Below are 12269 nucleotides of genomic sequence, written 5' to 3' on the forward strand. Positions count from 1 at the left end.
AAATCAGATTTTTTTGGGGTAGGACCCCCAAACCCAATATCGCCTAATAGTTTTTATTCACTATCTAAATTGACAATGTTTTTCTTTATCCTACTGCATAATATTTACGAGCATCCTGACTGGGACACTGCTCCTAAAACCTGAATGATACTCTAAACTATAGGCTACAAATAACACAGGAAAGCAGTACTGACACTTATTTTTTTCCACTTCTAGCACTGCAAGTAGGCTAATTACGTTTTGTTTATTATAGTTAATTTTTTTCATTTCAAAATTTATTTCGAACATGTAGAATACAAAAAAAAAGAAAGAAAGAAAAAGAATGATCATACCAACAAGTGGACAGTCAGAAACAAGTAGCATTTACATACAAAGAAAAGCATAAGAAAAATAAATTGTCAAACACTTGATGCCTTGATTTACATATTCGAAAATGAGTGATAAGAAGTATAAACTTATTTAATCCCACCCCTTCTCTCCATAAATCAATTATTAATTATTAACCAGCTTCCTTATCGAGCCATACATATACTCTAATTAATTTTTTTCCTAAGTTTGTCTAACTATAATTATTATTATTTATAATTATTCTAACTATAATTCTTACCTTTAATCTTTAATTTGTTATCAATCCAGAATTCATTACTTATAATATAACTTAATCACAATACCAATTCATTACTTAAATATTTAACTTAATCATATTGACTATTTGTTATCTTTTCTTATATGTTCTTATATAATTTAGGCTGGTATAATGCTTATTATGATGATTATGTATCTATACATTATTAACTATTGTCTAATCTGAGACATAATAGAGAGGAAGAGAATATATGGTAACTCAATCGATAATCAGCTGTTTGTGTATTCAAGGGTTTGGCGCGCGCGCTTTCCATCCCCAGCTGCTCGCGCACGCGCGCCAATCAAAAAGAAAGCAGCAGCTTCACGACTCTGCTGCTATTTTGACTTTTCCAGTCTTCACTGACCGACCGGAGACGAGAGAGGTTGAGGTAACTATAGTCCAACTTTGGAGCGATGCAGAGTTTCATCTGGATCTGGCACCTCTTATCGCTTCTTCTGCTGCAGCTGGCACCTGCACAGGTAACTCAAACTTGTTTAAAAACATACATTTTTGTAATGTTAACTAAGAGCAAGATGCTTTTTTGTTGTTGTTAAGATGGGGAATTGCAATTTTCTTGCAAGTTTCAGGTGTGTTGGGAACAGATGTGCCATTTAGGATTATAGTGAAATATTTACATTTATCATTATTATATTTATCAAAATTTAATTTAATTTTAAATTCAATTTATTTATTGTTTTGCATGTTTTTAAGAGAATATTGTCTTTCCTCCTTGACTCTAAATGTGACATATTATCACCTCATGTGAAACAGTGCCAAGTCACCTTTAAATGTCTCAATGACTTTATCCAGTGTGAGAGGACACATCTGTTTCATTCCAGCCTGTTTGTTTACACACCATCTGTATTTTGACTGGCTGTGCCCCACCATGAAGATAATATCTGCATTTAGAGGTTTGGGAATTGCCATGTTCACAGATGGCTCAGGTGCAGCTGCTGCATGTTACTGATCCAGGTATAGAGATAGAGAGGTGTGCAGAGCTGCATACTGTATCTGGAGTAATGCTGCCTGACATGAAACAGCGGTTGTGGTTGTGGTTGACTCTGCAGCTCCAGCAGGTCCTGCTCCCATGGTGGTGTGATGAGGGTGTAATCCCCCACATCTCTTACTCACATGATGTGCTCTCTCTTGGTGTAACAACATCCGACCCCAGGCGAGACAGATACATTCAGTATCACCCAGCAGGGAAGCGACTGCACGGTGAATATGTGTTGCAGTTTATGTGGGGGAGATTAGAAATGTGAAATGAAAACAGATAATGGTTTTAATAGTGCAGTCTAGAAAGCTTCTCACACTACTGATATGAGATGACGAAGTTTAAATTCACCCCCCAAAATATTGTGAAATGTATTTTTTTATTATTATCCAGAATACATTTCATGCATGCACAAATTCTGTTGTGTTTTACAGATGTTTGAAGCAACACAGCACCAGATCATGAGTGGAAGTACTTGTAGAGTTGTGTTAAGAATAGAAATAACTTTAATTGGGACAAATGCAACTAGTTAGAATGCAATTAATGTAAAAAAAAAAAAAAGGTTTGTAATATAACATGAATGGCCTTCATGTACGGCATAATGTCAGGGAGCACTAGTCAATATGAGGAAAATGTGGATTTAGCCTCCAGAATCAGGACAAACACACAACATTAAACCTGCAGTAGGCAGAATGTTTTTGGCATCATTGGGCAAAAAATCCATAATAACCTTTCAGCATGTTGTAATTCAAGTGTTCTGAGAGAAAACTAGACTTCTGCACCTCCTCATGGCTTTTTTTATGCTTTAAAGAATCTATCCCATGACGGGAGAGTTTGGCCAATCACAGGGCATTTCAGAGAGAGAGCATTCCTATTCGCTGTTCGTTCAACGGAGGCAGCTGTCAATCGCTCGCGAAGTCCGATCAAACGGTCAAACTAGGCAGTGCTGGTCAAATATGAATCAATATTCTGAATCAAAATTCAACATGTTTCTGAAAACATTTGAGGTGAGAAACAGGCATTAGTAACAAAATATTGATTCCTATTTGATCAGTGTTGCCTAGTTTGACCATTTGATCGGCGTTTGTGAGTGATTGACAGCTGCTCAGAGATGGCAAGACTCCAGCTCGGCTCTGATTGGTTGTTTTCCTCCGGTCTGTGAAATCTTGCAGATGCCATTAGGAGCACCGGAGGACACAGAGGCACATGTTTTTTGTTTTTTTTCAGATTACCTGTCTCATGCAATACTGTCAGGATATAGTGATGGTTTTATAAAAAATAACTTTTTTTAATCATATTTGCTCCAATTCTACCCACTGCTGCTTTAATAACTGGGGAAGTTACAACATCTATTTCCTAACTAGTTGATGTAGTATCCAAAATGTGTCCTAAACCTGGATTTGTCTTCAGTATGATAATAACCATCTTGCATTTGCTTGGAAGCTTAGTGTAAGTTACATAATTAGAGAGGCAAAAGGAAAATGAGAGAAGAGACAAGAAAAGAATGTTTAATACTTTTGCATATTTTTCCTTTTTTAGTTTTGTCCAACTACCAGTTTTAGTTTTTTAGCTCATCATGTCCAACATCAAGCCACTTCAATCACACTGGAATGTTTATGCTTGTCAGTATGTTTTATTCTAATTACAGCTGTTGTAATGCATCTGCTTCTACTGTTGGATGTAGCAGTATACAGACCCTTTGGCACAAGTACAAACTCACTTCCAGCGAACATAAAAAATCCCACAATAAGACCTTACTGTTGTCTAAGCTACGAAGCTTTTCCCTGTGTGTGTGACATTTAGGAGACAATGTTCCCATCAATGTTCACAGAGTGAGAGGAGAGCAGGAGAGAGGAGAGGTGAGGAGTCAGAGAGACATTGTTGATATTGAAAAGAAGAAGAGAGCCAAGATCAACTTTGCCCTTGTGTTTCTGCTCAATTTGGCGTCAGGAAATCAGGAACATTGCCATTGTGAGTTTGGAGGCTGGGTTGTGAGAATTCAAGCTGTGTCATGATACATTTCAGTGCTGCCTTTGTCTGAACCTAGTTCATTGTGTGTATAACTCCCACGAGTAAAGGCAGCAACTATTCTTCGCTGTTATTCTTCGCATTCTCGGAAGGTTTTTGCTTCTTGTGATAATAAACCTTCTAGTATTACATCAGATTGAGAAATCAAGTGGTTTTTTTTGTTGTTGGCTGACTCATCTTACTGCTTAAACAGCAGCACAGCGGTATACACTCCTGAAACCATGCTGCATCATTGTTTTCACTGGATCATTGTGTGTGCACGCCTTTGTCTCTGCCACAAGAGGTCGCTCTGCAGCTGCACAATGAACCCACTGCTATTATCATGTCTCACTCATATCAGGTTGTCTACAGATTCTGTGTCATTGCAACCATGTTTGGCATCGATGTTCATACTTTTATCAAATGCAATTGAAGGGTTAATCACTGTAGATGTCAATTTCTTATTCCTTTTATGTCTTTTGCAGATTTCACACCCTCCAGAAGAGGGTCACTCAAGAGGTAAGGGATGTCCCACCGAATAGGCATATCCACCTCTCCCAAAATGATCTAAAGACTCAACTTGTCTTGTAGTCATGGCGTTCCAGGAGGTGTGGGCGAAGAGCATGTGTCGGCCCATGGAGCAGTTGGTGGATGTGGAGCAGGAGTACCCTGGAGATGTAGAGTACATCTACTTGCCTGGTTGCGTCCCACTTTGGCGCTGCTCCGGTTGCTGCGGGGACGAGACGGTGGAGTGCCAGGCTACCCTCGAAAGCAACGTCACACTGCAGGTGTAGCTACATCTCTAATCAGACATGATTTATCAGAAATACCTAAAGGGAGATATTAAAAATGCACTTTCTCTATATTAAAGAGGACCTATTATGCTTATTTTCAGGTGCATACTTGTATTTTGGGTTTCTACTAGAACATGTTTACATGCTTTAATGTGCAAAAAGACTTTACTTTTCCCCTACCGACTGTGCTGCAGCACCTATTTTCACACTCTGTTTGAGCTCCTGCCCCGCCCTCCCGAAAAGCCCAGGCTGTTCTGATTGGTCAGCTGGCCCACTCTGTTGTGATTGGTCAACCGAACCGAACTCTTCGGACTCTGTTCCAGCTCCGCTCTAACTAGCTTTGTTTAAAGGCCCTGACACGCCCTGACGGTCAGCCGTCAGACAGTTTTGGGCCGTCGGTGAGTGTCCGTCGGCCTAGTGTGTCCCGCATCGTTGGCTTTAGTCTGCCCGTGTCAGAGTTTTTTTGGCCGATTCACCATGTTGAATCGGTGGTGGCGCCGGTCGGTGAAAGAAGTCACTCAGATTGGCTGTTCAGCTTAAACAAATTAGTGCACGAGAAAAGAAATGGAAGTGAGAAAAGCAAGCCAACAACTCATCTCATCTGATCATTCCAACACACGGATATTTTCACAACGGCCATCTGGAATGAAGCTAAGGAGAGTGGTATGAAAATGGTATTCAGACGGCGCCTTATTTCTTGTACGTATTATAACAACGGATTTTATATCCACCGTCGTCGGTCTTCCGGTTTCCCTTTTTGAATGACGAATACAGACTACCGCTACATGCTGGTGTGGAGAGTAATTTCATCTCACGCAGGCGCAGAACGTACGTGGTAGTTGGCCGTCGGCGGTAGTCTCTGTGGTGTAAGCGAAGTGCGCTACTTGATGACATCACCATGTTACAGAAGAAAAGGCGGGACTTCAATCGAGGCGTTTCAGGAGCAGTGTTTCTGTGGGGGAGAGTGACTCCCTTTGGCCTGGACTTTGTAACTTTGCAGACCTTTTACATGCACAAAAAACTATAAAACACACTAAAGGAAAGGGAAAAAGCATAATAGGTCCCCTTTAAATATATGGCCCTTTATTCAGCTTTCCTTTGTTTCTCAGGTGATGAGGATTCATCCCATGACATCTATGCACCACGTGGAACTCACATTTGTGGAGCATCAGAGATGTGAATGCAGGTAATTCTTTCTAATAGACACTAGATGCAAATTGAGATTGTTGTAGTACAGCTAACTGCGAGTTGTTTGTGTTTTTTCCCCCTGTTTTAGAGCCCGCCAGAACCTTCTGCATAATAAAAGGTCAGTAGACGAACATTTTATCTATCAGCCTTGAACACATCAATATCTTCACTGCACTTTGCTCTTCCTCCACAGCATCAGTGAGTCTATCAAGAACAAACCTCGAAGGAGGAAACACAAGAAGACAACAACCGGCTGTGGCAAGTAAGAGATGGATTGCCCTCCTGCGGCACACACACACACACACACACACACACACACACACACACACGCACACACACACAATCACAGTTTCATAATGTTCAGACATTTACGGCTACATTCATCACTGATTCCTCCACACTGTCAGACTTCCAAGGACAGATGGGATTAAACAATATCACAATATATCGTCTGCTGTGTTGCTCCTCTCTTTGGCAGGTCTGTAATCCACCAGTCATTTATGATGAGCTTGTGCGTCTGTGTGAGGCCACAGAGAGTTTGTAGCACAATAATCCAAGGCCGCTGATAGTTCCAAGGGCTGCTAGTGTAATAGTTTAGTCTGAAAATCATCAGATTCACACATCAGAAGAAATAACAAAAAGAAAACCAGGACAAAAGGAAAGGAAAGAAAATGAAGGGATCAGTAAGATTGGTGGTGGGGCTCAATATATATATAAACCTTTTCATCACCTCAATATGTTCATGTATTTTCTATTCGGCAGCAGGCAGAATGTGAGTTGGCCAAGGGATGAATCCAAAAAGCCGCCAAATCTACCTTGTGCACAAATGAAAATGCCTTTTATTTGAGGTAGACTCCAATGAAATTTGAAGCCCCAGACAATCATTTTACAGTCCGATCCGAGAAGTTTATGTGCAGTGAGCTTGGTATTTTGTTTGTATGCATGCTCACTCTTTTCACATAAAGGTCAAAAGGTCAGCATATGTCACAAGTGATCTCTCCGTGCCTCTTTCACCCTTTCTTTCTCTTTTATTTAACATGGGAAATTGTTATGTAACCAATCTTGAATTAGTGCACAATGCAGTGTTATAATATTTTGGAATTTTCTATTTGTTTCGTTTATTTTCATTTCATTTTTGAGTTTAGTTTTTGTTCGTTTTCAGAGTGCGTTCGCTAGTTTAAGGTTTAAGTTTTTCAGAAAGGTTTAGTTTTCGTTTTTGTATATTTAACTTTAGTTTGTTTTTGTTAGGGCAAGCTATAATGTCTCTGAAGTATGTAGCTACATATACATACAAAATATTTTATTCATTTATTTAGCTTTTGGTTATTTACATTGTTATTATTTTTATTATTATTATTATTATTTTTTATTTTTTATTTGTATTACTTAATTCTGAACCATCATTCCCTGTGTAGATACTGTATGTTATTATATGTTACTTTGTCTAGGCAGTGGGGGGTGGGAGAAAGTGAAAATGCTCTGTGTTAAATATCTGTGAATAATATTCTTTTTCTTAAATAAAAATATTATTATAAAAAAGAAAAGAAAATGAAGAGCAATACTAAATCACCAGATTTTTTCAAGTTTATCTTAAAACAACAACTCATGTCCAGATACAGTGAAACAGTGTACACTGTAATCATTGCTTGTGTCCACACTGGCCCTGAAAAGATCCATCCTTAAAACAATTCCAATGTACGCAGTGGGGAACCAAATCCACAATCCTCTTTTTGTGCAAAATGTCAAGTTTAGCCGAAGCTAATATGAGGCTGAGATGAGTGAATGCAGCAGTCCGAGTTAGTCGAATCAATTGAGTATCCCTTGACTTATAATCATTTTAGTACAAAAAGGAAACTCTTTTATTTCTCCTCCTCGTCTCAGGAAGGAAACACCGTCTGAGAGATTATTTCGTACTAGAAAGACTGTAACTTTGAAAGATATTAATTTGATTTGTCTAACACAAACTGCTGAAGCCTCAAATTAGCTTTCAATGTACAAGTGGGCATGTGAGTGCATGCTGTTTTAAGACAGACTTGAACACATTTGAACCTATCATGTACTACTGGCTCAGTCATTGAAGCACATGCATTAACTCTTCCCTCTCGGGGAACAGGGAACAACGGGGGGTTTGAAAGTAGGTGCTCGATCAGGTGAAAACTAGGTCAGCTGTGTGAAGCAGTGAATATAGGCTTTCACCATCTCTCTTGGTAAGAAGGAGAACGAGGGAGACGTCTTATCCAGCAGCCTAAACAGAGTGTGAATCCATCCATCCTCTGAATCAGCCCAGCTATAAGCCGGACATTGGACCAAACTAAGGTTATGTTTGGTGGTGGTCTGTAGGTTTTCCCACAATAAGTATGTGTGTGTGTAGGAACCTGTGTGGCCAGGTTGTTCTGGCTGTTGTCTGGTGAAGCGCAATGCTGATTCTTCACCATGACTTTACTTGCCTTCTATTTATTTGTAAACCATTTTTGTAAGTATGTTTTCTTTAGTGTATAATCACCTGAAATAAGAATCGTTGCATTTTCGTTAGCTTAGAATGAGCCTTTCATATCTACATAGGGAGTGGGTTCTCTTCACGGAGCCGGCCGCCATGTTTCTACGGTAGCCCATAACGGACGAACCAAACACTGGCTCTAGATAGAGCCATTCGCATTTTTGTTCTCCTACACGCTTGGCACATGGGAGAAGTTTCAGTTGGTTGCAATCTGCAACCTCACTGCTAGATGCCGCCAAATCCTACACACTGCACCTTTAAGGGACCTATGATCCCCATGGGCCCCTGGGCCTGTGCCCTGTAGGCCTGTTCAGTAATCCATCCATGTAAGTGTCAAAATGATCATTAGTGATTAGGTGATTTGTAGTTCTGAGATTGCATTGTAGTACATTAGTGGACCTCATAACCTGAGTCCACTTGCAATTTGGAAATAGCTGAGAACTTACAAATTCAGGAAGCTTGTCTTTTAGTGAAAATAGCAATTTACCCCAATTACAATGTAGATAATATTCAACCCCAAAACATCTGTATAAAGATAAAAAAAAAAAGGTCGTAGTCAACAACATGACTATTGAAATGGTGCCTCAAGCCAGATTCTAGTCATACATCTCTGCTTAAAAAGGGGCGTATTATGGTAGTTTTGTTTGTTGTTTCTACTCAGAGGTGTTATGTAAGAGTTATAGAACAGGAAACAGGTACTTCCCATTGTTTATCCAGTGTTTTGATCTGCTTGAATGAAGCATTTGAACAATTTCTCCTTTGGCATGATGTCACACTGAGAGCAAATAATGATATTCAATAACCAGCCCTTCCAATTTAGTGTATGTCGTCACAGTTCTGTTGATGGAAGGGCAAATCCAGCAATAAGACCAGCAAAATGGAATAATAGCTCATGAATAATGTTGTTTATCAATATCAAATGATCTGCCACATGCTGGGTTGGAAGATTTGAAATCCAAATGAGGTGAAGTCAAACAATGTTGGTTAAAAAGATGCATGGACACAGATGTATTTCATAGACATACGGTCGTACCAATTTGTCTTCAATCGTTTATTTTTGTCTTTTCAGGTGCCAGTTCCCTCAAAACAAGATGAATCCTCTCTGATTCACATGTCCACATGTCCATAGTTTCATTTGGAGGAGTGACTTTGGAGTGTCTTCTGTCCACATATCTTTCCTCATCCAGTGCATCCATGCAAACATGACACTTTCCATCTTGTCCATGATATCCTTTTCTTTTTGGTTAATTTTCAAAGCAAACAAACATATCCGTAAACTCCTTCGGCTCTAACTGCTGTTTTTAACAGATCTGTTTTTTCATTTCTTGTTGGTTTTGTGTGAGGCTTTAAAAATAGACATAGGATACAACCGATTCAGAATAGACCAGAGATAATGGGTGGAGTGCTGTAAGCTTATCAGTCGCCAGGGGGTGAAGGATTAAGGCCTCCATCCATCCTCAAGTGTTCACCGATTCAGTCAGATCGATGGCAACACTCACAAAGAGAGGCCAGAAACCTTCGCCATGACTTCATGTTCATTGTAACTTTTGCAGAGTGTTAGAATTGTTTAAAAAAGCATCATGTATGGGACTTTTCTGTAAAATCTTATTTACTACTTATGGGACATAATGCGTTTATAAGTTCATTGAATAAAAAATTCAGTCCAAATACAAGGAGCCTTCTCTGTTGTCTACATTTGCATTGGTAGACCATTAAGATGTGTAACATGTTAGGACTGTGAGAGCTCTTTCTCTGACAAGGCTCTGTGGTGAGCACAAAGCACACTGTTATCCATTGATTCGTATTGCATTCACAGCCTTTCAGAGACATGTGAGATAATAGATGTGCGGTTAGATTTAAGAGAAAAGGCTTCCTCAGTTTGGTGCTTCACATGACAGGATGCTTGGCAGAGCTTTGTGGAGAAAAGTCAGCAATAATTACATGGTAGGTAAATTAATTTCAGTCACAACCCTAGTCTATACTGTTATTAGTATTTAGTAACGGTTGTGTTGTATTCCTCGGCATGCACTTCCATTAGAAACCTTGCCACCTCATCCTCCAGTTTTTGTTAATGCAAGCATGGAAACGAGCTGTAGGAGTAAACCTACATGTAGTTAAGAGCAGCATGCCTGCACGTGAGAGCGTTTTGTTCTGAGGTGCAAGTGTTCTGTTTACATGCCGCAGAGAAGACTTGCTCTGCTCAGGGTTAGCTGCAGGCCAACCATGGTTCTTATGTAATACATTAGTACATTACATTCCACGTCACTTCCACGACAGTACACTTGAGATGCAGTGGCGGCTGGTGGAAATGTTTCTAGGTAGGGCTGTGTCACATCCAATCAACTTCAGCAAACATCCCGGTATGATTTAATGCAAAAAAAAAGTGAAGGTATCAAAAACACATTACTACTTTGCAGTTAAATAATCAACAATTATTTTATTCCAACAGGAGCAGTAAAGAATGCTTAGAAAAACACAAAAGTATAACATATGCTCAGTGGTGGAAAGTAACTAAGTACATTTACTTAAGTGCTGTACTTAAGTACAATTTTGAGGTACTTGTACTTTACTTGAGTATTTCCATGTTCTCATACTTTCTACTTCTACTCAACTACATCTCAGAGGGAAATATTGTACTTTTCACTCCACTGCATTGATTTAATGACTTTAGTTACTTTACAGATTCAGATTATTAATACAAAATATAATCAACGAATAAATGATGATGTATTAGTATAGATTATAGAACCAGCAGTATATAAATTCATTAAAATGAGCTCCACCTTAACCAGCTGCAACATTAAAGTGATGAACACATTAATGCATCAATAAGTATGATCCAATAATATACATTATTCTGCATAATGTGTGTACTTTTATGTTTGGTACTTTTTGTATATTCATATGCTAATATTTTTGCACTTTGACTTAATCTCAATGAGATGTCTGTACACTGTAGAGCTACTGTAACGTTACACCTCCTACTACATGCACATGCGAACTCAATGTCCTTATACATGCCACACATTTGGCAGCAGTCACGTTTTTCTGCTGTTTGGCTGCGTCGGCCAATCAGAAGCCTGGAAATCTATGTGACGTATCCGGTACTCCAGACAAGACCACGCCCTTTAACTACCAAATATGGGCAGAGTGTCTGGTAACTAGTGATGAGAATTCCGGCTCTTTTTAGTGAGCCAGATCATTTGGCTCAGCTCACCAAGAAGAGCCGGCTCTTTCGGCTCCCAAACGGCTCTTCGTTTTTACCACTTCTGCCTTTTTATAATTCAGCCAAATTTAGCGCTGTTTGGATTTTTGATTAGTATGTGTGCGCATATATCACTTAAATTATTCAATATAATTATACTAAACCTTATAATTTCCAGAATGCCATAATTTTACATGCTTCTTTGTTTCCAACTGTCAACTCAGATCTGTTTCCAACTCATCTTGTCTGCTATTTGCGCACCGCACTCCTCTCTCTCTTTCTCTCCTCCTCTCCCTCCTGCTCTGTACCTGTATAGACCGTCAGCGCACTGCGCACCCCCGTCCCTCCCTGCTTGATGGTATGATCCTTGTCTGTCATCACCTGATTGGTCTCACGGACGTCATTAACATAACATTCAGTCACAGTCATGGTAAATGTCCACAGGCTCCGTGCTTTCCACGCTCCCCATTCATCGTCTATGTAAGCAGCCGCGCAATGCATTCTGGTAGTGTAGCGTCGCTATTCGAGAAACAGAGCGTCACAACGCCCGCTCCTCATTTTGCATAAAGTTGAGGGCTCGTCTACTTTATGCAAATCACAGGCGTCTGACGTGACTCGCCGCCTCTTGAAACTCCCGAGAATCTTTTAAAATAAACGTTATCGATCCAAAATAAAGACAGATTCATCAACTGCAGGATTATTTCTTGCCTCAAAGGTTTTCAGAAACACATTTTGGTGAACTATTTGCGTGAAATAAGAGCCTCCATGTTGATCTGATTTGAAATCCGGGAGAGGACAGCCCACAAGGGAAAGCGTTTGTCCAATCAGGTGCAGCCGGAAGTATTTGAAATAAAGCCGGGAAAACGTCACCGCCCAGTATTGGTCAATCATCTATCATGTCACCGCCTAGCGACACGCCCACCAAGCGTCAAATGTTGGGAAGCGCCGCGTCCCCTCGC

General features: G+C 39.8%; 1 protein-coding gene across 1 annotated transcript; it reads left to right on the forward strand.

Annotated features, from left to right (window-relative positions):
- The first annotated feature begins 922 nt into the window (after positions 1 to 922).
- On the forward strand, positions 923 to 9779 carry LOC119476526 (vascular endothelial growth factor A-like). The gene is made up of 7 exons (XM_037749875.1): positions 923 to 1104; positions 4112 to 4145; positions 4218 to 4414; positions 5530 to 5606; positions 5697 to 5726; positions 5802 to 5870; positions 9175 to 9779. Exons 1-7 carry the CDS (start codon positions 1039 to 1041, stop codon positions 9209 to 9211), a joined length of 510 nt encoding a protein of 169 aa, XP_037605803.1. The 5' UTR covers positions 923 to 1038; the 3' UTR covers positions 9212 to 9779.
- Positions 9780 to 12269: the final 2490 nt, after the last annotated feature.

The sequence above is a fragment of the Sebastes umbrosus genome, chromosome 18, assembly GCF_015220745.1.
Source record: "Sebastes umbrosus isolate fSebUmb1 chromosome 18, fSebUmb1.pri, whole genome shotgun sequence".
NCBI classification, from domain to species: Eukaryota; Metazoa; Chordata; class Actinopteri; order Perciformes; family Sebastidae; genus Sebastes; species Sebastes umbrosus.

Excerpts from the sequence above, each read along its gene's own strand:
- LOC119476526 (XM_037749875.1), top strand. The coding sequence starts at position 1,039 with ATGCAGAGTTTCATCTGGATCTGGCACCTCTTATCGCTTCTTCTGCTG. Across the intron at positions 1,105-4,111 it reads TGCAGCTGGCACCTGCACAG|ATTTCACACCCTCCAGAAGA; the intron begins GTAACTCAAACT and ends TGTCTTTTGCAG. Across the intron at positions 5,871-9,174 it reads ACAACAACCGGCTGTGGCAA|GTGCCAGTTCCCTCAAAACA; the intron begins GTAAGAGATGGA and ends TTGTCTTTTCAG.